General features: G+C 49.4%; 3 protein-coding genes across 4 annotated transcripts in view; all 3 read right to left on the reverse strand.

The window, feature by feature from the left end:
- rp1l1b (rp1 like 1b) lies at positions 1-21,038 on the reverse strand. Its single transcript, XM_085938032.1, has 7 exons — positions 20,924-21,038; positions 19,392-19,873; positions 13,112-13,179; positions 9,244-9,406; positions 8,155-8,649; positions 6,956-7,109; positions 1-6,877 (listed from the first exon to the last, which is right to left on the reverse strand). The coding sequence occupies exons 5-7, from the start codon at positions 8,575-8,577 to the stop codon at positions 414-416; spliced, it is 7,041 nt and encodes a 2,346-aa protein (XP_085794158.1). The 5' UTR covers positions 8,578-8,649; positions 9,244-9,406; positions 13,112-13,179; positions 19,392-19,873; positions 20,924-21,038; the 3' UTR covers positions 1-413.
- On the reverse strand, positions 14,380-17,646 carry sox7 (SRY-box transcription factor 7). Its single transcript, XM_085937464.1, has 2 exons — positions 17,287-17,646; positions 14,380-16,109 (listed from the first exon to the last, which is right to left on the reverse strand). Exons 1-2 carry the CDS (start codon positions 17,522-17,524, stop codon positions 15,226-15,228), a joined length of 1,122 nt encoding a protein of 373 aa, XP_085793590.1. The 5' UTR covers positions 17,525-17,646; the 3' UTR covers positions 14,380-15,225.
- The window catches only part of pinx1 (PIN2 (TERF1) interacting telomerase inhibitor 1), an 11,869-nt gene continuing 8,044 nt past the window's right edge, over positions 20,711-24,535 (reverse strand). The window contains exons 7-8 of one of the 2 annotated variants that reach the window (XM_085938039.1): positions 21,408-21,829; positions 20,711-21,007 (exon numbers count right to left, since the gene is read on the reverse strand). In XM_085938039.1, the coding sequence (XP_085794165.1) occupies positions 20,926-21,007; positions 21,408-21,829 (504 nt within the window). In that variant the 3' untranslated portion in view covers positions 20,711-20,925. Of the gene's footprint in view, positions 21,008-21,407; positions 21,830-21,855; positions 23,105-24,535 lie in introns of those variants that run through there. The other variant, XM_085938040.1, reaches the window with a different exon arrangement.

Consider the following 24,535-nt stretch of genomic DNA (forward strand, 5'->3'; position numbering starts at 1 on the left):
CCTTTCACGATTGCGTGATTGTGCTGCCGGATGACGCCGCTGACTCTTCCAGCGTTTGTTGTTCAAGTGCAGGTGCTTCCTCAGCAACTTAGTGTTTTCCTTTCTTGGTGATTTCTTCCACTTTTTTTTTTTTTTTTTTCTTTTGAAATGACCATTGCAAAATGAACGAGTGTTAAAGTGCATTTTATTTGACATGCAGCTGCCGCTTTTTGACGTTGGGTACATACTAGGTTAAGTGGCCGGCCGTCACGTTCTTCCGCTCAACTAATTGCGATCTTCGTGTTAACCGTTTTAAGTTAACTAGAAAATCTAGGGTTTTATCTTCTGGAGGAGTTTAAAGGGGGTGAAAATGTGGACGGGTTTCACAGAGCTGAAAAAAATAAAACAGGTCTAGGCTGCGATAGGAGATAAAGTTACGCGTCGGAATCTTCGGCGTCTGCGTCGACGCCGTCCTCAGACTCGCCGCCGACGTGATTCAAAGCGGTATTTACCCTCAGCGTTGTCGGTTCTTCATCGGGTTCTTGACGGGCCGCCTGGCCCGGGCTGATGTCCCGCTCCTGGCTTTTCTCCTCGCGCTCCTCGCCGTCGTCGGACTCCGCCTCGTCGTCGGCTCCTCGCTCTTCGTTTTCGGACGCCTCCAAGGTTTGTCTGCTCGTTTCCTCTTCCTCACCGTGGTCTTCTCCCTTTGGTGGGTCTCGGTCACACGCTTCCTTTTCAGTTCCCGGCCGGACCGACTCGTCCGGATCATCGCGGTCGGTCGCCTCGGGTTCTTGGTTCTCTTTTTCTGATGTTCCCTCGTCGTCCTGATTTTCTGCTCCCTGGTCTATCCCATCTTCCAGATCTTTGTCAACGTTTTCATCCTCATCTTGATGCTCTTCTCCCGTTTGGTGTTGTTGCTGGCTTTCTGCCCCACTCAGGTCAGTGTTTGTCACCTCAGACTCCTCCTCACTCTGGTGATCTTTGAAGGCTTCATCGTCCCGGGACACACTTTCCGCTCCGTCGCTGCCATCCACGTCTTCTTCTCCAGCAGCCTCTGTGGAATCTCCATCTGTTGCTGTTTTTTCTCCACAATCCTCTGGTTCCGCTTCTGGCTCTTCAAACTCTTCCGTATGTGCATCTTGGTCTTCAGCGATGTTCTCCGATTCGTTTTCAGACAAGGCGTTCTCCTGATTGGCGTCTTCTTCATCGGCATCCTCACCTTCTTCGCCACTGTCATCCACACTTCCGTCTTCTTGCTGTTCACTGTTGACATCTTCACAAGTGGCTTCATCCGATGTGGCGTTGTCGTCCGGCTCTTCCTCTGCATCTTCTCCGTTGTCACTTGTTAGCGCAGGATCTTCTTCTGCTGACTTGTCTTCTTCAACTCCTGTGGTCTCCTCTGCCCTTTCGTCTTCACTTGCGGAGGCATCAAGATCTTCTTCCTCTTCTTCAGTTTGCACGTTTGTTAGGTCATGGAGCGTGTCTGCATCGTCGCCATCATGTTCATCTCCACTGGTGGCAGGCGTCTCCTCTTCTTTCAGATCTTTGTCCTCCTGGGATTCCGATCCAGCCGTGGCTGCCTCTTCATCATCTTGATCGGTGGTGGTGGCATCTTTTGCAGCGGCCTGATCCTCAGCAGCTGCATCCTCATTTTCATCTCCACTTGTTTGGGCATCTCCTTCCTCTTCGGGTTCCTGACCGCTACCATCTTCGACTGCTGTGGCTTCATCGCCATTTTCATTTTCTGCAGCTTCCTCATCGCTTTCATCTCCACGTGCGGGAGGAGTCTCTTCTTCTTCACCTTCCTCGGAGGCTGCACCTTCATCCTTGATGGTTTGGGAAATCTCGTCACTCGGGAGCTCTTCTTCTGCGGCATCCTCATTTTCATTCTCGGCGCCGCTCGTGGCAGGAGTCTCCTCTTGACTCTCATCTTGATGTTCACTCGTGGCCCTCACAGCAGCTTCTTGTGTGACCTCTTCATCTTGGGCGGCTTCAGGAAGCTCCTCACTCGCCATCATCTCATTTCCAGCATCATCATTATTTTCATGTGACTCCTCCTCCTCTTCATGTTCACTTGCGGTGACCACAAGCACTGCGTCTTCATCTTCTTCGCTAGCAAGCTCATCATCTGTGTTTGCTTCCTCGTCTGAGTTCTTCACGGTGGCTGCATCGTCATCGTTGTCATCCAAAGCTGCCATGGCGGCGTCGTCCTCGACCGGGACTCGCTCCTCCTCCTCGGACTCTTCATTCTCATGGCTACCTGCAGCAGGAGCTTCCTCTTCACCGTCAACTCCTCCTTCTTCATCTTCCTCAGACTCTTGCTGACTTGTGAGTTCTGCCGCGGCGGCCTCTTGTGCCGCACCTTCATCATCTGCAGGAGCCTCCTCCTCACCATCAACTCCTCCTTCGTCATCTTCCTCAGACTCCTGCTGACTTGCGAGTTCTGCCGCGACTGCACCTTCATCTTCTGCAAGATCCTCCTCCTCACCATCAACTCCTCCTCCTTCATCTTCCTCGGACTCCTGCTGACTTGCGAGTTCTGCCGCGGCGGACTCTTGTGCCGCACCTTCATCTTCTGCAGGAGCCTCCTCACCATCAACTCCTCCTTCTTCATCTTCCTCGGACTCCTGCTGACTTGCGAGTTCAGCCGCGGCGGCCTCTTGTGCTGCACTTTCCTCTTCTGGAGGAGCTTCCTCCTCACCATCAACTCCTCCTTCTTCATCTTCCTCGGACTCCTGTTGACTTGCGAGTTCTGCCGCGGCCGCACCTTCATCTTCCGCAGGAGCCTCCTCCTCGCCATCAACTCCTCCTCCTTCATCTTCCTCGGACTCCAGCTGACTTGCGAGTTCAGCCGCGGCCGCACCTTCATCTTCTGCAGGAGCTTCCTCTACATTTTCATCAGTGACCTCATCATGGGGATTTGAGCCCTTAAAGGTGGAAGCGCCGTCGCTTTGTTCTTCTTCTTCCTTTGCTTCCTCTTCAGCGGCGTTGCTTTCAGCGCCTCCGAGCGAAAGCGCACACTCGTCATTTTCTTTGTCTTCCGCTGCTTCTCGAAGAGCGTGCTGCAGGATCTGTCCGACCAGTATGGCCGCTGCTGCCGCTTTGGTCTCACTGTTGGCCAGACGATCGTTCTCCTTGTCGCACGATTTGCACGGGCAGTCGTCATCGTCTTCACCGCGCTGGTCGCTGACGACGCTGCTGCTGCTGGCCGCCGAATCGTCGCTTATCTGCGAGCGTTTGTTTTTCATCCTCAGCCTTCGTCTCCTCTCGTTGGTGGAAGGTCTGGACTTTGGTTCTTGGGGAGGTCTGGGCAGAGCCGCCCCACCTTTCATCTTGTCCAATTCTTTGCTAATGCTGCTTTGGATGCGCCGGCGGATCTCGTCCTTGAGCTCGCCGATCATCCCGTCCAGCTGCTGGTCGTCGCCGTGGGCCTTCCAGCGCTCTTTGAACTGGCTCATGGCGTCCACGTAATGAGTCAAAAACTGCTTTTCGATTTTGGTGAGTAAACCGAGGACCCACGCGGGGTCGGGGTCGTGAGGTCGCTGTTTGCCGGAGCGGAGCGGACTCCGAGACGTCCGGTCGGCTTCGGAGCTCTCGCTCGAGGCCGGAGGGCTGTCGCACGGTTCTCTCGGCGTGTCGTGACCCGGAATGGTCTCGTTGGGGTTGGGCTCCTCTTTGTGGCCGGCTGTTTGTCCTTCTTCTCGGTGGGCTTTCCTGCCGTCGCTGCTCTTCCCAGAACCCGTGGAGCCGCTGTTGACGTCGATGCCGGACGACGAGCCCTGATGGAAATCCTTGTCGGAGTGCCGGTCGGGCTCGTTGGGCGCCGGTTCGCAAAGCCACAGAGAGCCGAGAATCTCCAGCAGCGCTTTGTAGCGTTCGGATTTTTCGTCGGCGTTTTTGGGATCGCCGTCGAGCTTGGCCAGGCAGTCGAAAAGACCCGCGGCCGAAGTGCTGAGTTTGCGTCCGTACACGGGCGAGACCTCCGGCAAACTGTTGCATCTGTCCAGCCTGGGGTTGAGAAGAACTTTCATCACTTGAACCGAAGAGTGAAACAGCTTAGGGTCGGTTTCTCCGCGCCGATCCGACGCTTTTGTTTCCTCGGCCGTTTTGGGAGCGTCGGAATCGGCGCTCTCCTCGTTCAGCCCGTTGATGTTCTTCTCAGGCGCCGCGTGGTCGGGTTCTTCCGCCACGTTGTCGGAGAACTCGTCCATATCGAAGAGTTCGCCGTCGGGCGGGATTTTATTCAGCCATTCGCTGACGACTTGGGTCGGGGAAGCGTTTGGCAGGCTGGACGGGACCAGGGCGTCGCCGTCTGTCGTCTGCGGGTCGCCGACGTGGGCGGCGTCTTCGGGAGCCTGCTCAGAGTTCAAGTCGCCGTTGGCTGAAGTCTCGCAAAGGTGAGGGATGACTTTTGCTTCTTCATCAGCTCGATCGACTTTAGCTGACGCGTTGCTTTTTTTCCCCAGGATGTCAGATGTCGCTTCGAGTTCAGATTCCTCGACGGCCACCACGGGAAGGTCCGAGACATTTGACGCCGCGCTTTTGGTTCTTTTTTTGCTTCTCGAAGAGCGATCGGACTTGACGGACAGCGCGGCTTTGGTTTGGTGAATTCCTCCGAGCCTGCTCTTGTCGGAGATAATCGACGTCCTTGAAGACGCGGCTGACTTGCGTGCTCTCGCTTCACTTTCTTCACTTTGAGGGCGTCGAGACGATCTGGACGACGACGAGACGAGAGACGTGTTATCGGTGTTGGAGACGTCTTCGAACTTCTTTGCTGAGGACCTTCCGGACTTGCTGCTCAGTGCTCTCTCCAAACTCTCATCGTTGTCGTTTTCGTGAACGGCGATGGAGGATTTTGACTTCGCCGATGTCATCGATCGAGCAGATCTGGACGAGACGGCGCTCGGCGGCCTCTGAGTCGTTTCCGTTTGGTTTTCTGAATGTTCTTCTGCAGGAACCTCGCACGTCGCTACAGATACGCTCGTCAGGGTGGACTTAGCCGAAGCTTTGCTCGCCGGTCTCTCGGATTTTGTTTGGCTGGCTTTGGACGATGGAGCGCGCGCCGACGTTTTGGATTTTGTAGAAGTGACGGAGATGGCTGACTTTGTGGACAAGGAGCTGGCGGTTCTTTTGGCCGTCACGCAAGGTTCTAACGCATCTTCTACCGACCTTTCTTCAGGTTCCTCGTCGTTCTCGGTGCGTTCTGAGGTTTCTTCGGCCGCTCTATCGAGTTCCGACTCTTTGGTTCTGGAAGACAGCGACTGGCCGCAACTAACTTCTTCGTTCTCAATTTCGACGCTGTGTTCACTGATCACCTCGGAAAGCTCTCTCGACGTGATTGACAAGTTGCTGGGAGGTCTTTCGGCAGCGTTTTCCTCAGCTGAGATTTTGGATGGCCCCGACTTTCCAGATTTGGCAGACGGTTGACTTTGGCTTCTGCTCGGGACTTCTTCGGTGACCACCTCAGACACGTTCGATGTTTCTGAAGCGGGCGACTTTGGCCGACGACCTTCGGACGTGCGTTGGGACTTAGCGGACGGAGCTGATTTACTGGAGTGAACGGACAAGGAACTTATCGATACGCTCTCGCTGTGCGGGAAAGCTTTCGATGCCGTCGATCTGGCAGAAAGCTCCGACTTTGCAGATTTTTCCGACGCCGCGCTGGGCGATCTTTCTGCTGAAACCAGCGACTGGATTGACTTGGCAGATGCGCAGCTTGACGCCCGTCCTCCCGTTGGCTCCTTTTCTTCATCCTCGTCTTCTGCGGGAACATCGGCGGGACATTTGGACTTACTTGAGCTGGCGCTCGTGGCTCTCTCGTTCAGAGGACTCTCGGGATGGTTTGACGTCACGTTGGTCGACGGCTCTGACGTCACACTGGGTTCCTTCTCGTCTTCCACAGATTGGATCGCACTTGCCGGTCTTTCTTCAGATTCTCCGCCGGCATCGATTTCGGAGGTTTTGGATTGTGTCGATCTGGCGCCGGAAGCTCTCTCCACCGGCGCCTCCTCGGCGTCGCCGTCGGCATTAGAAGAGGCCGTGTCATCGACTTCAGATGTGGGTGTTCTCTGTCCAGTTGCGGTCTGACTTTGCTCCTCTTTGGCGTGCTGGTCTGGTCCGGACGTGGTTGAGGCATTTGACATGGCACTTTTGGATAGCTCCTCCTCTTCTCCACCTTCAGGTTCCGCATTCTGACTGACATTTGCGTCACTCTCCCGTCTTCCCACGTGGCCCGTCTCCTCCGAGTCCGCTTCCTTCTCACCCGTTGAAGTTCCGCAGTGACACTTTTTGGATTTCTTCATCTTGGCGGTAGTGGACGCTGACGATGATTTCCCGGACATATCTCGCGTGTCTTGGTCCCGGCGGACGGTGCAGTACTCCACGGTTTCCGACGCCTCCACGCACGTTTCTCGTTCCAGCACGTTTTCTTCGCTGGATCTTTGAGCTACGGTCTTTCTGGAGACCACCGTGTAGGAGGACGCGCTGGAGCTGGACGTCCGGACGCCGCAACTGTCTCCTTGCGTGCCTTCTGCGTTGGTCCAGATGTTATAGCAGTGAGAATGGCGAGAGCAATGAGCGCGCCGTCGCCGGTGCCTGGCGACGTACGCCTCCACCGGCTCGCTGGTGGAAAAGTTCTCAGAACCCGAGCAGCTTCTGTCGCTCCCCAATTCTTGAGGCCGCTCGCCGCCCCTGATGGAGGATTTTCTCACTTCGGTGGACCAAAGTAAGGTTTCGTCGTTGTCCAGCCGAAAGCGCACTTTCATCTTCATGGACAAGCTGCCGTCTTTGTTGACGCAAACTTGTTTTTCCACATCGTCGTCGGTGGCGGCGGGGGGAACGTCGTCTGGAGATTCCGTTCCGTCTGGAAGCGACTTCTCAGAAGATAGGTTTGCTTGAGCTAGGTTTGGTGGTAAAAGAGAAAGAATGAGTCAAATCACCAGACCTCGTAGTACTTTTGCAGAAGCTTGTCTCCTACCTTCGCGGTTGCTTAAGGGCGCTTTGGCGCTCAGCTTCGGCAGCTTGTCTTGGGCGCTTTTACGAAATCGCTCCAGAATGGAAGGATGGGAAGGCTCCCGTCCCACGCAGACCAGAACATTGGGACAGTGGATGATGCTCGGGACATTTTCCACCTGCAACCAAACCCAAAGAAGATGAGGTCCTGCAAATGGTCGGCGGGTTTATAAGGTCCTGGCCGACTGCAATGACGTGACTTATAAAGAAAAAGAACAGTTGATGCTTTGGCTCCTCGTGCCGCTGAGTCCTTCTCATCCCTGCCAAAGATAAATGTCTTAATCCCGGATAATCCGAGGAACCCTCACGGATGACGGCGCAGTCTTGCGAGCGAGGTTTAGTCAGCACAAGCGCAAGCTTTTGCGGCTGCTGTCCAGACCAGAGATGCACACGTGCGTTTGAAGTGAGACGAGATGAGTCTTTTTAGGGCTGTACCAAATCTCAACATGTCATAAGAACTCACAGGGACAACCTTGAGTTTTTATTATTTGATTGATTGTTTTTTTTTCCAAGGAGAAAATCACATTTCCAAATTGGGGGGTGTTTTTTGGCTCCTTTGTATGGAAATGGTGCAGTACACAATTTTGACCACTAGAGGTCTCTGTTTCACTACATCCTTGACGTCTGCATTGATAATGCTGCACTGAAAGTCAATCAGTATTAAAAACTACCAGTGTTGAATTAACACTCCTTTGCCGATGTCACTCGATGGATGATAATGATTACTACTTTCATTTCAGACATATTTTACATGGGCGGCTTTAAGTCCACAACACAACAATGCCACAGTTGTACTAAGTTCATTCTGTTTCCTTTTTTCAATCACTTTTTGGTTCTTTTATCACAAACAGGGTATTTTGGTTACATTACCTGACATGTTTCGGCATGAACTTCTACTCGAACAAATATGAAAATATTTGTTATATTTATTTATAAGTCACAGTAGTCTAAAACGTCTTGGGAGTGTCAGGGAGTTTCTAGAACTAGTGTCCGAGTGACACTCTGATGAAGGCGGAAGTTCATGCCGAAACATGTCAGGTAATGTAACCAAAATACCCTGTTTGTGATAAAAGAACCAAAAAGTGACAACAATGCCACGTTCCAAGAATCAGGAAATGGGGGGAAAAAAAACAATGATGTCGGCGGTCCATCTGGCGACCTTACCTTGTGTCCATCCAGGGTGTAGAGCCTCTTGACGTGGTACTGCAGGAGCTCCGAGACCTCCTCCAGGAAGAGCCCGAAGCTCCTCGGGCCTTTGCTTCTGAGCACAACGGTCTTCCTGATGGACGGCTCGCTGTTCTTGATCAGGACCAGCCTCTTGGTGCGAGGCGGGAGCTCGTCGGACCTGCTGGACCGATGGTGCCGGTGGTAGGGACACAGAGGCAAGACTTGCGAGTGGAGCGCCTCCAGGGCTCGGGCGTGTCTCCACTGGGAGCACAGGTAGCAAGCGGCGACCTCGGCCGCGTCAGGGTGGGGGATGCGGGGCAGCCTGCAGGTGGCGTACTTGTGGGAAGCGGGGACGGCGCTGAAGCACTGGAAGCTGCGTTTGTGGGAGGACATGGCTGCGGCTCGGCCTTCCTCGCGCATCAGTAGACGCTATACGGCTGTGCCGCCAACGCGGAGCCTCCGCATGTTCCTGCGCCCAGGCCTCGCCCTCGCCTGAAAGACAAAATTGCGCTCAGATTAGGGGAGTCATCAATTAACGGCTAGGAAAAAATCTCAGCCATTGTTGGGGAAAAAAAAGCAGGCGAGCGTGTGTCTTCCAAAATAGCGCAAGTGTAAATGAAGACAACGATAACGAAACGCAAATCCTCAGCGTTCCTTTAAATAACGAGCTTACATGTTGGCCAAAACCGTCGGCCGTTAGCCCGTGCCGCTCGCCCGCAATCCGTCGGGATTAGCGCTACGAGGCGGAAATATCGGTAAATAAAAATAAGCGAGACAAAAGCAGGAGCAAACAAACAAAAAAGCAGCGGATCCTGTGGAAATATAAAATAGGCCAAGCTTGACTGACATTTTTAAAGAAAGGCTTTAGCTCTTGTTCTTGTATTAGCGTCTTGACAATCTATTCCATACTTGAAATACTTGTTCCTTATTGTGTCTTGACGCAAACACAAGGATTCCCAACATGGCTGATGATGATTCATGCTGCTAAATTCCTCATGACTGCTTATTTTCATCCATCATCTTCATGTATTCTGCTCATGAGATTTTTAAAAAGAAATTCATTGTGCCAAGAGTGCAGGTACTTACTTTCACTCTACGTTCATAATCCAAATTGCGGAAGATGAGGCGGAAAGTTGGATAAAGAACATCCAAGCGTCTATTTGAGCCCAGGTTGCAGTTTGCGGCCGTCAGCCGGCCGGCCGTCCAGCCTCATCATCAGCGGCAGCAGCAGCAGCAGCAGCCCTCACTGCTAATCACATGCACGAGGAGGCTAAGGATAGCCTGGAAAGCTTTAAGGATAATCACTGCCAAGATTGGACTGAAATCTGATGGACACGACTTACTTGGACCGCTTGCGTTGCGTAAAGACCTGGACATTTTTAGCTAACGGCTTAATGTTGATCATTTTGTTTCGGCAATGTTTGGCTAACATTAGATTCCGTCTTCATATCTACCAATTCGAGACATCTTCACAAGGAATTCTGAATGTTACATGCCGGTTTGTTATAGCAAATACATTTGAAACATAAGATGCACATAAATACTAATAAGTGGTATTCCTCAAGGCTCAATCCTAGGGCCACTTTACATCTTCTTTCAGCTGCTCCCGTTTATCTTTTTTTTTTTATATAAGAGCGCCATCAAAAAGGGCATGAACAATGATTTGCAATATAGCCAGGGTGGGGTTCACTGTATGTGTCACTGTTATGTCAGGACATGTGACCCGGAATATCTGTCTGCTAACTCGCCTAGCTCCAATCTTTTAAGCTTTGCAGCGTCATACGTGCGTCCAATCTTCCGACCGGTGTGTTTATTTGGGGGAAGGTGGAGGGGCGGCTCGGTCTCCTCAAGGACAAAAGGGAGCCCCGCCCACCAGAGGTCAGACCTTATCAGAGGCCTCCAGACCAGCGGCGTGCCCTCCGCGAAACGCTCAATCATCGGGGCCGCCGTCGACAAGCCTGCGCAAACACGCACGCACCATCTGTCGACAGCTTTAAGGAGCTTGATGGGTCGCCACCGGGGTGGGTGGGCGGGGTCTGTTCTAGGTGGGCAGATTTATGATGTCCTGACTCACTAAGGGGAGAAAATAGCAACTCAACTTCTGCTGAGTCACGTGAGGGCCAGCTTTTGATGACGCCGTGCGCGAGGGTCGCAAAGACCTCCTCCAAGAACGAATGTTAGTATAACGTCGACAGGACTCCACCATTTCCATCAGGTGGGGGACACATGGCAAAAAGTGGTCCAGAACTGGGGCATGCGCAGCGCGGCTTAGCTGCCCTCAATTCAACCATCACAAGTAGTTAACGTCTCAGTGACTAAACTTAGCACCTGACTTTGGGCCATTTCAGCTTTAGCAAAATTGATATCAAAGTGCCCTGGGTAGGAATATTGGGCAGAATATTTGTGTTTAGACTTGTGGAAATGTGCACAACATGCTCTTGTAATGAACATTTCAAATATCGATCGGAATAGATGGATATGGTTAAAAATCCACTTTATCCGAATGTTTGCATGTTTTGATGGAAAGCATTTTTTTCCAGCCCATACAGTATATCCGAGAGAACCTGCAGCGCTAATCCCTCAGTAATGAGATTGGCACGGCAGCAGATAATGAAAGCAGTCCAAAACTGCTGCTGCTGCTGCTGCTTGGAGGTTAGCCAGCGAGGAAGATTCTTGCACTTTCTCACTTTCACGCCACTATTCAAGTTCACTCTCAAGACAAGACACAGATTACTTTACTTGGTCCATTTATAAGACGCACATGTAAGGTGTCTTTAAATAGTGGTACTACAAATGAAGTGGGCCTAGGATTGACCCTTGGGGGACACGGCAGCTAATATTGTTGACAAAGACGTTCCATACGTGCGCTACGTACACGCACGCATATGTGAGCGTCCTTGCTGTTTTTGCTTATCGGCGGCGGCAGACCCGTCTGCCCTTAAGTGCTCGGCCATCTGCAATAAACACACGCACGCACGGCTACGCCAGCTCGTATCCTGTTTTCAAGCTGTCCGCGGCGCACTTTAGCGGCAGCAGAAACAGCAGCCCACGCTGTCTCAACTCTTAGGAGGGACGGCAGCATGAGTCACTTCCGTACGTTACCCTTTGAGGGCGTCCGGCAGGAAGGGATTCCTTCGAGCTCGTGAGCGACGCATGGCGGCCATAACGCAATGGAAAGGATGACGGCGAGCCGGTGGCGAGGTCAGCCGGGAGCGGGGCCCGTACGTTGAAAGCGGGCACATCAAGGCAACGGACGTGCCGTGTGTCGGCGTTGACGTACGGACTCGCAGCCGCGCTTGAAGTTCCTCCGGGGAACAACGTGCACTCAACACACACCGACTCACTTCCACTCGGCAAAGGTATGGCAGATGCATCAATAATTTGGAAATAATTGTGAATGTAACAATGGACTAGATTTAGATCCATTTTGATACATTCACAGAAGTAAATCATCTCGAATCAAAAAGTTTTCTCAATGTCGCAAATGTTACGGTGAAGGATAAATGGACAATTTCAGCCTCATCCTTCCTGCACTGGCAGCCATGCGCTGGCCCGCCTCCCCCCGTATCTGCCGAAAACAGGTGCAGCGTTCACGGCGCAGGTACGGACGTCTGGGAGGCCCTTGGCTGCTTGTACGGTCCCCCAAGTTTTACAAAGGGGTCCCCATCTGCGACAACCACACGTACACACACATATCATGTGCCACATGGCAGCCGTCCCTCGACAAGTCTGCTCCATTCTTCCAACACGCCTGCCTGCCACGCCGCCCGTTGTCGAGCCACAATGAGATGAATAGCACCCATAATCCCTTGCTGCGAGATATGTGTGTGTTTCCATGTCTTTTGCTCCTTTTTGGCCTCATTTAGGTCCAAGTACAAATTGTAAACAGGTTCTTAGGTTGCCGTAACACACTCCACTCCAGCAACGTTTGCTTAGCAATGGGATATGTCCATCAGACACACTTAAGGAATTAAATCATCAAATAAATCAAATGCATATTTTCTTTCTGACTGCATTTTGTCTGATTTTTTGGGGGCCTAATCAGCAGCCTTCGCCCGATTGAAATAATACAAATTAAATACGACGACAGTAAGACTAAAACAAAGGTACAATGATTTACAGAACGTGACAATGCCAAGCTCTTCCACTAGATGGCGGCAATTCCAATTAACCTGTGTTTCCATATAGTAAATATGTTTTGGTTCAATAAAGGTTGAATCACGTAATAGGAATCCGCCCTTTGCTCTCAAGTCTCCAATTAGCACGTGGAGAATGCGACCTCTGCAAAGTGACGCGATCGGACGACGAGGAGCAGCGCCATCGCCAGACAGTCGGCCTCCTGCGTGCCTCCGGAGGGCTCGGACGGCTTTCAAGTGACTTTAAAGGCGGCGGATGGATAATACTTTGCGCAGCTGTTCGGTGGCGTTTTACCTTGACGGCCTGCTTGTTGTTTGTTTGGCCAGGGAAGCGACATGACGGCACGGGAGGAAAGAGGAAACATAAGAGACTACCTGACAGCCTCATTCCACCGGCCCGACCCCGGCCCGGCTGGAACGCGGCCAGCCGGCAATCAGGCAGCGAAAAAAAAACAACCAGAGGAGGGTCTCTTTGTTTGTTCAGCCCGTGTTGGTGTACACGAGCAAATATTGTGCATCTTGCAAGTTGGCCAGAGGTTTGATTGCGACATTGTACTTTCTGACCTCTTAATGAGAAATGCATAGTTTCCGTTATTTATGACACGACAGTAGTAGCTTGACTTGGAAGGTGAATTCCGAGCTCCGGTCTCTAGATTAATTCATGTTTTAATGAATGCTCATCTACTGAATTGCGGCGTCCCGTCCCCCAAGGCTCAATTTTAGGACCACGAGATTATTACTCTTTACAATACTGTTGTCTCTCCTGACCACAAATGCCATATTTTGTTCTGTGTTTAAAAAATGAGCACTGAACCTACCAAAAGCGTCGACTCTCTTCTTTCACCCCAAACAACGGCAGCAGACTGTTCACCAAAAAGACCAGCTTCTGACCAAAAAAGAGAAAAAATGAACAATGTCAAGTAGGCACAGAGACAGGACAATTTTTTTTATTTTTTTACACATTAACAAGTCACAAAAGTGCACAATAAGAAAATATAAATATTAAATAATGGTCATTATGTTGTACCATGAAAAATAGCATCAGTGCACTGAACTTCCCGAGAAAAGCTCTGATCTGGTGTCAGCGTGCAAATGGCATTGTTTGTCCTTGAGTGGATGGATGGGACATGCTAAGGTGTCTTTACCAAGGGAGTCTGGCTGCCGCACCCTCAAACACCCCAGAGTTGACCCCGACGAGCCAGAGGAGCGCCACTTTCTCAGCCGGGGCGCCCAGGGCAACGCCAGCGCCGGCCCTCCGCCGAGGCTACTAATAATAATGTCGTCACCCCGAAGGAATGCGCCGCAGACATGATGAATGTTGTCACTCTTCACATTTTAAGCGACACACATACCTATGGATGCTATCTCGATCAACCATCGTGATAATCGGACGTTTACAGTTTATTTCCCTCCATTTCCTAAATTGATTTTTATTCAAAGATACATTGTTTTTGAAAGGATAAATTCTTCAAATAATCATCATCGTAATCTTAACCCCAGCCCAACACCATAAAGATCATTTACAAATCTTGTAAGATCTGCCAAGAACAAAATTTACAGTGAGAACTCAACGTTTTGAGATTGGACTCTGCGGTGTCGTTTCAGCTCGCCGGGTCCAACTTCCCATCTCAGTGCAATGTCGGGACGAGCCGGGCCCAAACATCCTGACACGGAGCGCCCCCACCCCTCCTCGCACCTCCACAACCACCTTATCAGGCAGGAAACACCGCTCCTCCGCCACATCCTCTTTACAAGAAGCACGACTCAAGCTTTCCCAAAAAACCCAGGAAGAGCAGCCAGACTCCAGGATTTGTCAAAGACCTCCCCACACACACACACTAAACAGCCCCCACCCCAAATTCCTTTTATCGGAAAATATGGAGCGAGTTTGCAAATCAAAACGACGTGTTTATTTAGCTATTTTCTGTACGGACAAGATAGAAGGGTGTGAAAGAAACTGGGAAAACAAAGGGTAAGGGGGACGGAGGCGGGCACGCGTGGCTTTGTTGTCGTGGCTAATCCTCAAGAGGGGATAACGATGACGGCGGCAGTGGGCGGCAAGCAAAAAAAAAAAAGCAAAACACCATTCCAGTATGCACCACCGTCGGCTTTTATTGACAAGTTTGCTTTGTACAGGAAAAGACAATCCATCACTTTTAAATTACACTCTAAATCAGCATACATTTATCCTAGTTGTGATTATATAGATATTTATATTATTAAGCATTTGATGGGGGGGCGCACCGGGGGCTAAGATGTCATCGGGGTGACAAGCGGCGACTCGGCGAGAGCCAGGATTACAAAAAACGTCCATCTGTGGTTTTGCATTTACAAGTTGTGTCTGAAATGCACACAAGTAGAAGGGCCCCGCTAGCCTTCCCTGAGGTGCCCCGTTTTAGCGTCGCTCCTTCCAAGGTCGGTCCGTGGCGTCGTTACGGCCGTTCGAGACTATAAACTGCTTGTACGATGGTTGTTTGTCCAAATGTGCGCTGTTATTGACTGGCCACTTCTCTTGCCAAACGTTTTCAGTTACCCGAAGTGTCATAAAATAATGGCTGGTTGTTTTTGATAAGTGCCTTTTGATCTGTGACCCCACTTCTCTTGCCAAACAGTCTGGAAACTGCTGGGACAAGCGGTCAAGAAGACGGATGGATGGATGGATGGATGGATGGATGGAAATGCGCACCATGTTGGGTGTACCCTACCCTCACCAAAAGTCATCTCAGGTAACCCCCCCCAATTCCTGACAATCGTAATAAGAACCATGGATGGATGGTTGTCGTCTATACAGTATGTGTGCTGCGATTAACTGGTGGCCAATGCTTCTCTCGCCCGGGATGACCTCCATCTACCCGTGACCTTGAAGAGGAACAGTGCTAGAAAACGGACGGTCACATTTTGTAAGCGTCTTTGATTGCGGTCGTCCCTGAATTCACGAGATGCCGTAATTGTTGTAGTAAGCGGCGGTGGCGTCGGCCAGAACCGAAATCAGACTGGTTTCTGTGGCGGTACTGGCGGCGGACACCTGAATGTGACCCGTGACGGTGACGCCTTGCTCGGGATGGAAGCCGCCCCCTCCGGAGTTGAGGTACTGGTCAAACTCATTGCGGTCCACCTCACCCAGGAGCTCGGCCTGGCTAAGCTGATCCAGAGTCTCCAGGTGGGCTTGCGTCTCCGGCGGCGGAGACAGCTGCCCCACGTGGCCGTGATGGAGGCCGTGGTGAGTCAGGGGGAACGGCGGGGCGCCGTAGTACGAGCCGTGGATCAGGCCGCCGTTATTACCGGGGGTCATGTGGGACATGTGCGCGCCCCCGCAGTGGATTTGCGTCTGAGTGTAGTCCAGGTGGTACGGCGGAGGGCTACCCATATGGCTCTGGTGGTGCTCGGCGGGGGACGGGCAGGAGATGGCGGGGTAGTACGACGGAGGCGCGTGCTCTTGATCCACAGCGTCCAAGGGGGACATCTCGGGAGGGGTGGGAAGGCCGTAGGGGTACGTGTCGAACCCGCCCGACGCCGGGTCCCGGAAGCTTCGCACGCCAGGAAGGGTCGGGCCGGGACTAGAAAAAGAGTTGTTCCCGTCATCCTTGTCCAGCGGCCGGCACAGGGCCCGCTGCTCGGGCAGGGCGTTTTGGTCGGGGGCCATGCCGCCCAGGAGGAATGCAGGGTCCACGCGCTTGCAAATGCGCTTGAGTTGCTTCTTGCGGCGGGGCCGGTATTTGTAGTTGGGGTAGTCCTGCATGTGCTGCACACGCAGGCGCTCGGCTTCCTCCACGTACGGCCTCTTCTGGGGGGGTGTCAGGGCTTTCCACGACTTCCCTGAAGGAAAACGACCACATGCGTGATTTGACTGTCATCGAACGCCCACATTGTAAAAATTGAAGAAACGTATTTGGGCAGGAAAATGACAACTTGACACTGAACTAACTATTTTGAGCATATTAAAGTCAAGACGGGACTTTGAAATATTTGCTCATATTTATCAAAGTCATCAACATCCACATTCATTTGAATCAATTTGCTGCTGTGGAATGTGGTTTTGGATCATTTCCAATTTTAAGATGACAGGTAGCATTTGATAATTAATTCAAAACAAATTGTAATCTGTATTTATAGAAGGCTTGAGTAAACTTTGCATGCTTTGAAGGGAATGTTTTCAAATTCAAGATTTCTAATGTGAACACATAACATGAAGGAATCTTTCAATCAGGAAGTTTTGAAGATTTTTTGAGCCTTGACTTAATTTGTCCACTGATTAAATATAAAACAAAGTATGTTGAGATTTCTATATTAACTAGATAAAATGTGGTTATTGAAAACATTTCAATATATATCAAAATAATATTTATATAATTCAAGGTTTTTATTCCTGGGTAAATTTAATTGTTCATGCTTTGAATTGAATGAGTTTCCACTTAAAACACATTAATGGGCCCAAGATCATTTTTACATTGAGTAAAAGATTTATTCATTGACCTCTTAAAACCAGGAAATTAATTTATGATAAAATGTCACATAATAGAATTTTTTTTAGGATCTAAAATTTCCTATTGAAAGGGCCCATGATAAAAATCCGGTTTCCATCTAGAATGAGACTTGTTAAAGTCACAGCATAGGAGGGAGTTGATTCAAATAGTTCAAAATAATGAATGACAAGAGGTTTCTTTCTGTGCGAGTGAGACTCTTAAAATTATAAATTAGATTTTTTTTTTAGCCATTAAAGTGCACAAATGTCCAAGATCATTTTGTCAGTTTTGGCTTTTCATCTTATTTTATTTTTAAACTGGTTTTGTATCAATTTGTTTAAACTGTGTTTGATTTACAAATGTTGTCTAAGCGAGATGCACATTAAATTATTTGAGTCAATTTTAAATGCATTCATCATGAGAAATCTTGAAGGAATAATTACTAGAAAGATTATTTTTCGTCTTCAAAATAAAGTTACTGCACTTCTGCATTATTATCATAATAATAATAGTAATGGTGCTAGACTTACCAAGCATCTTGCTGAGCTCGGCGTTGTGCAGGTCTGGGTTCTGCACAGCCAGCCGCTTGCGTTCGTCCTTGGCCCAAACCATGAAAGCGTTCATGGGCCGTCGGATGCGGGGCTCCGGCGCCTTGTCCCCGACGCCCCTGTGGGCGTCGGCGGCAACGGCCGAGGTCGCATCGCCGTCCGCCGGGGGACACTCGAACGACTCGGGCCACGACGAGTAGGCGCTGATAAGGGCGGCCATGTGCGCGCCGCCTGCACGCCAAAGTTGCAGAGTTGCACTCTTTCGCTTCCAATCAACCACCGCGTGCGTAATTGGGATTGAAAATGCAGACGGGTTTGGATTTGGTGCGAAAAGACGAGTGGTTTGGCAATCCAAAGGACTACGGGAAGGTGTGCGCGCGCTCCTCCTCGGCGAGGTGTGATCCAGGTTCTCCTATGGCGTCGCGAAGGGGGTTTATATTTGAGGAGGGGGGCTCGAACCTCGGCTCCTCCTCGGCGAGTCCCGAGCAAAAAACGTGACGCACGCACCAAATATGCTCACTGCGCTCACTTCGCTGAGTCGCTCGAGTCCGTTTTAAAACAGGATGGAAACTAGTTTTTTTTTTTTTTGTCTTAGGTTGACATTCCTCTTTGGTGTTGATGTATTTGGTGGCGCAAGCCGTGACGCGCCCAAAAACTTATCAGACCTGTTGTTGTGGTGCGTTCAGGTGCGCGTAAATAGCGCATCAGGTGGCGTCGGCAATTGGATTCTTTGCATCTCCAAAAGCACGATACCCCCCCCCCCCCCCCCCCCGTAATATATGTCTAGTTTTTAGTATTTTCCCTAAATTCCCGCCATTTAGAATTATTTGGGTCACGATGAATGGATTTCCTATCAATTTCATGAAATGACATGTCCATAATTTACTGCACAATTACCTCCCCAAAACAGGACTAGTTATTATATTTAGAAATAAAACAAATCCCCCCAATTGTGTCCCTTACAGCCAACCTTTCATTCTTTAAAAACATGCATAAGTCCAAGGCCAACTTTCCATCCTCTAAAGTTGCACCCAACTTTAACTTGGCCTATCCGATACAATGAAGGATTTGGGGTAGTTAACTTATTTTTACACTTGGGAGATAAAAAGCTGAACATACACTTGCAACACTAATCAGCTTCCTTCTGTGGCTACAAGCGAGCGTGTATCAAATCTGGCAGTTCCTGTTGACAGGATTCTCATGGCTTGTTGTAGCCAGAGGAGCTCTCTCTCACACACACACATACACACACATACACACATATACACACATACACACACATACACACACACACACACACACACACACACACACACACACACACACACACACACACACACACACACACACACACACGAAGCTACTGAGTGGGTCAGAGGCTATTGGCTGACAGATTTAAATCAGGAAGATGACTGCACCAGACCATGCTCTCCTAACAAATCCATAATACGGCATAAAAATCCCATTTTTGCCAGTCCCAAAGTTATTTTATACAGCCAAGCTTCTTCATGCTGAGATTAAATGGTGGCGTCCCGCAAGGCTCAATTTTAGGTCGACTACTTTTATCTCTCCATTCTCCCAGTCATAAATTAAAAGTTGACAGCTTCACCTTTGGGTGACATGGGACGAGTCACCAATGACAACAGACCAAACCGGTAAGATTGATTTGAACATTTTCTAAAGCGCTTCAATTTCTTACATTTATTACATTTGATTCTTTTTTACTATCTTACTTACTTTCTATTGAAATAAATCCATTTAGTTTATTACCAACTGTATCATTTTCGTAGTTTATCTGTTCAGTTTTGAAACTTTGCTCAAAGCTATTTTTACAAAGTCATTACTGGCAATTATGACATTATTTTTAACTGCTTTTATCGATGTGCTTTTATGCAGTATGGCATTTCCTCACTGCCAATCAAAGCGCTTCGGTGGCTTTTTGTACAGTGCTCGTGAGAAAATGCGACTGCGTGTGTGGCAACGACTTTTTCTCACATTGATCGTGCGACATCTGAAAAATGTGACGCGGCAAATCAGGGCCCCCCACAGAGGAACACAAGTACAGCTGTGCCAAGTGCATGTCTTACCTTGAAGGTGCTGCCCCTGTTGACCTTTGACCCATACCACAGACTGCCTGCATCGTTTTATCTGGCCGGGTCTGCCTTTATTTGGGTTTGTTTTAGAAGCAGATGGTCAATTTTGGTGTGGATTTGACCGACTATGTGGAGCAACACGTAGCTTTATCTATAACCTGCAAAGCAAAAACACAAATAGGCCTCTACAAATATGGCACCAATGAGCAGAAAGCTCAACACATTTCTTTCTAGCAAAAGTTTCAAAATACCACATTTGTTTTTTGTTCTTAGTTGGGTGCTTCGGTCTGGGGGGGGGGGGGGGCATCGTTCCCACACAGAGGAAGAGGATACGCCACCTGACACCCCAGATTGTGCCTCCCGCAGACACATGGGTGATGTATAGCCTTGCATTTCCCCTCAAAACACTGATTTGCAGCGAAAGTCAGCACGTTGGGCACATGATGCAAGTCGACCGTCGTAACGCCCCGACATAACTGCAAAAACAATAACATCGCTTCATCAAAGGGGCTAAGAAAAAAAAACAAAAAAAACAATGCAAACATGAGTCAAATTCAGCCCCAAATTACATTGAAGGGGGGCAGCGCATTTACTGGCATTGTTTTGCTCTGCCTGCCAAAACAAAAACTACTTGAGCAGGTTGAATGGAGCAAATGAAGCACCAGACCAAAAGGTGGAAGTCATAACAATCATCTCATGAGAAATGAGTTGAAAAGTCCACAAAAATTCATACGCAACATTTTTCTGTCTCGGGAAATTGCCAGAAAATCAGACACAAAGTCTACCTCTGTATTTTTATATTTATACGTGTACATCATTGTGAGTAGAAATAAGACCAACAATTCTGTTTGTTTGTTTTGTCAGAGAAATTCGAATGACAGCACTTTATTTTTGTTTTGTCATCAAATTGAGATCAAAAGTTGAGATCATACTTACCTAAATAATAGTTTGGATTTCTGAAAAGTGACTGCTAAATGAGGTTCAAAGTTTCAATCCTTATGCTCTCTCGTGTTCTCAAATTTAGCCCTAAATTTTGAGTTCATCATGAAGAATTAGTGAGAAAATGACCATATTCTTGATAACACACAATAAGGCTTACATTGTTTTTTGTCACAACATTGAAACTTTTGTTGCAGAGGAGAAAACAAGAGCCACAAACACGGCCTATTTTCTCCTAAAGTTGAGTTGGATCTTTTTTTTTGTAGAAAGTGTCCTTAAAAATGAGACCTAGATTTTATTTTGAGAAACAAGTGGAAAATACACAATATTCCGTTGCCCGTCGTTCGCCCCCCCCCGTTGACTGTGTACAGCGCTTCCCCTCCCCCCCAAGTTCATTCATGGTGTTTTGCATCTCCAGATAAATCAGAAAGGAATGACGAATTTCTAAGGCGTTCTACTACAAATGTCACCTTTGCTCTTTCCTGGTCTGAGTCATCTCGGCCGTGACGGCGGCCGCCGACAAACAACAAACACGTTAGTTGTGTGTCGTGCTCAGGAAAAAAAAAAAAAAAGGATTTCCTTGTTACCGTCAAGTTGGTCCATCACGATGCGCGAGGTCGTGACGGGCGGGCGGAGTCTGTCGACAAGCACTTGCGTCAACCGCAACTTTCCTGAAAGGGAAACAATGACATATATGTGCTTCCCGTGATGTGTTAGCAATAGCATGAAGCGAGCAGAGAACGTGCTCAACCGTATTTTAGACGGGATGTTTGTGGTCACATCATAAAATGAGTCCATCCAATTGAATTAATGCTAATGTCACTTGGGGTGAAATTGTGGTTAAGATGCTGCAGCGGCTCATTATTCCAATGAATTCATTATTTCAATGAAGACTGTAATGGCTTGGGTTGGGCGGCAACAATGCGAGGGGTTGAAGGCGCGCCATGGATGATGGCTCATTTCCAGAATGTTTTGCGGTACGTCTGATGTGGCTTAACCTGTCATTGACACCCATCATTGGTGCCAACCGTGCAAAAAAAATTAAACAATTTCATTTCCTCAATTGCTCACATATCTTGCTGCTTCTTCTTTTTGTGCTTTTTGGATTTCTTTTGGACCGTCTCCTCTCGACCCTCGCCAGATGTTTCATGTTCAAGCGCCGTCGTTTCACTCGGCGTGTCCTTTTTCTGTTTCTTTGACTTCTTCTTCTTCTTGGAAGCTTTCTGCTCCTCACAGGCCTCCTCAGCTGAGTTTTCATTCGCAGCATCCTCAAGTTGTCTTTTCGTCTCTTTTGAGGACTCTGAAGCTTCCCTCACACCATTTGCTGTTTCCATCTCTTCTATGGCCTTCTTTTTCTTCTTTTTGGGCTTTTCCGACTCCTCCGCAGCGGCATCACTCTGACCGCGAGCCCTTTTCATCTGGGCCATCCTCTGCGCAAAGTAGTCGCGCGTGGTGAGGGTGCTGGTCAACTCCCCGGTGGTGGAGTCAGTCCCCTGAAGAAGAGAAGATGAGGCTGGTGACTACATTGTGAAGTGCATTCAATGGGTTGATTTGTGTGTCACAAGATCAAATAAAAATGTTATATCTTTTCAAATAAAATGTCCAAACCTTAACAATAGTGTACATTTGACAGAGAAGGTTTAGTTGGAACGAGCTAGCGTGAATAAAGCCGCCTTGCCTAACATCTAAACCTGCACTACTCGTTTTTCCATGAACAATCGTTCTGATTGAATAAATAAACAAATGGCTAGGTGACAACTCTAGCACGTTGGAACAACAAGGTCCAAAACGATAATCAGTAAGTGAAGTTTGACGTCTGTTCAACTTCTTCCATTTTCTATTTGGCCACATTTCCCTGTCCTTGAATGTAAACGGTGGGGCCAGAGCAGGACCGCAAAATGGTCTCCTGCCCCTTAAATCTGGCCGACTTCAGGAAGGCCGAGCGGGTCTATTTGTCACCTGGCGCTGGTGAGCCATTTGTCTCCATTTTCCTAATGGCCTACTCAATGCATAATGATTTGCGCGGAAGAATACGCCACTTCCTCCTGAGGATCGCGCCAAACAATGCGCACTTACCTCGGGCGGCCTTTTAGAGGCAAATTGAAAAGCGTCCCGTTGTGTGGCGTCACCTCGCTGTTTGGCCTTTCAGCTTTTGTCTTTCTTTACGCGACGAATGTTGACTCTCAAGGCTGATTATCATTCAAGCTATCAATCTTAAACACACCTGCTCGTCAATACATTTGCAGACGATTGTGCGACGTGTAGATATCATTGATTAAGGCAGCAATGTGACATAAAAATAAACGATGGAACAATTGAGGTATCGAACTGCAAAAAAAAAAAACATTTAATGGTGTTGACGATTGCGAGAGAGTTCCTCGAGTTGAACAACAAAGTTTTCAGCCTGACCAGAGAAAACCTTCGGACTTGCCGGGCCATTAAAGGAAAAACTTTTGCAAGTTGTGAGAAAAATCCATACTCGCACAATGGCCGCGGAAAGCGGCGACGGGGCTTTGGAGCGAGCTGACGACGCCAAACATCGTGTTAGCGGGGATTTGGGGCAAGATGGCTGCGGGCCACTTTACAAGTGCCTGTGAAATTACTCGCTCTCCAGAGGAAGCCGGGAGGGAGGCGGGTAGCGGAGAAACATCTCCATCAGGTGAAAAGTGGCTCAAAACTTGGTATGTGGTCCTCGCCGCCGCCGCCGCCGCTGCGGGGACCCCATTACGACGATGCGCTGTGCATTTGCGGTCAGCGCTATTGGCAGCCTGACAGATTGTGGATGGCAACAAGTTACTAGGGAACATTTAAGGATTTGCTTTCCTCCTTTGACCAGGTCATCTGGTTTCCTGTAACATGTAATTAGCGCTTTTGCTAGCAACAAAAGAAAAACAATACATGTGAAATGTGAGCGCTGGACATTTGATTGGTTGCCACGCAACACTTTGAAACGCGTTTTAATAACTTTAGAATGTGACGGGGGGGATTTCCGCCTGAGAATGTTGTGCTCTCTCAATCTTGCTCATTTTCAACTCTTGCAAACCCAACTTAGTCCACATTTGGGGTGAGAATTGGAAAGGTTGGAGAAAGCACCTATGTCAAAGCACCATCCTTCTTCTCCTCCTCCTCCTTCCCGGCCGGCCCTGAACCCCAGGAAGAGGATGCGTTCAGCGCACCGCGTGCAACCCCGAGATAAGGCTCCTTCGGCAGAGGAGCGGCCTGGCTCGCTATCGGCCTTTCCTGTGCCGCGCTCGCCCCAGGTGGGGGCCGTGGAATGGGGGGGTGGGGGGGAGTAACACACGGAGGGCCCGTGGAGGCTCCATGAGAAAAGAAGAGCGGGCGGGAAGGCATTCAACAGGCCGCCTCTGACAAGAGCGTGCAGTTTTTATCTCTCGCAGCTAATGAAGCCGCCGCGGGCGAAGCCAGGAGCCGCCGCGTGTGCCAAGAGCATTCAAGGAGGCGGGTGGGCGGGCGGGCGGCGAGCAGGACGGCCAGCCGAGGGGACGCCTTGGCTGACGCTGGATAACGTTTGCGACACATCCAGTCAAACCTTGCCCGGCAACATGCACAATAGTGCAAAAATATGTGACAATGAGTGAATGCGTTAGCGTTAACTCATTCACTGCCGGGAAGTCGCCGTTATTGGAGTGGGAGGAAAAATGCTTTTTATGCAATATACTTGCTGTTTTTTTTCCTTTCCGATAATTTGCAGCCAATATTGCTTGGCTTGGTAATTGCGGCGGATGCCCTCATTGTCCTGCCACAATAATAAATTTGGCGATACTCGGGGTCTATGGATCAGGCCCTGATTAGCCAGCTGTCGCTCCCTGATGAGCGCCAGGGTCCAGCAGCACCATCCTTCATGGCCTTGATGTGGGCGGACGGGGAAAGGAGAGGAGAGAGAAAAAAAAACAACAAAAAAAAACAGGTCCCTGGTAAATAAGACAACCGACTGTCGCCATCAATAACTTTGCCGCAACGTCACTCAGCACAAACGCTGGAATTTCCGCCCATTACGTGGAACGACCGGACGGTGTCGTTTCCCAAGAAAATAAATGACTTTTGAATAAGAGAGCGTTTATCATAAGCTAAACAAATGAAGGTGGAATTATGCATGCGGCGTGAGCGCCTCATTTTTGCTTGGCGAAAAACGCCCGCCCACCCCGCGCCCGCAGAGGGACGGCGGCGAGGCCACGGCG

This window comes from Syngnathus leptorhynchus, chromosome 18 (assembly GCF_054491065.1).
Source record: "Syngnathus leptorhynchus isolate UIUO chromosome 18, UIUO_Slep, whole genome shotgun sequence".
In the NCBI taxonomy this organism is placed as follows: domain Eukaryota; kingdom Metazoa; phylum Chordata; class Actinopteri; order Syngnathiformes; family Syngnathidae; genus Syngnathus; species Syngnathus leptorhynchus.

Coding starts and splice junctions, on each gene's coding strand:
- rp1l1b (XM_085938032.1), bottom strand. CDS start 8,577: ATGCGCGAGGAAGGCCGAGCCGCAGCCATGTCCTCCCACAAACGCAGC. Junction 7,110..8,154: donor ACACCCTGGATGGACACAAG/GTAAGGTCGCCA, acceptor GTTTGGTTGCAG/GTGGAAAATGTCCCGAGCAT. Junction 6,878..6,955: donor GCCCTTAAGCAACCGCGAAG/GTAGGAGACAAG, acceptor CACCAAACCTAG/CTCAAGCAAACCTATCTTCT.
- sox7 (XM_085937464.1), bottom strand. CDS start 17,524: ATGGCCGCCCTTATCAGCGCCTACTCGTCGTGGCCCGAGTCGTTCGAG. Junction 16,110..17,286: donor CGAGCTCAGCAAGATGCTTG/GTAAGTCTAGCA, acceptor GTTTTCCTTCAG/GGAAGTCGTGGAAAGCCCTG.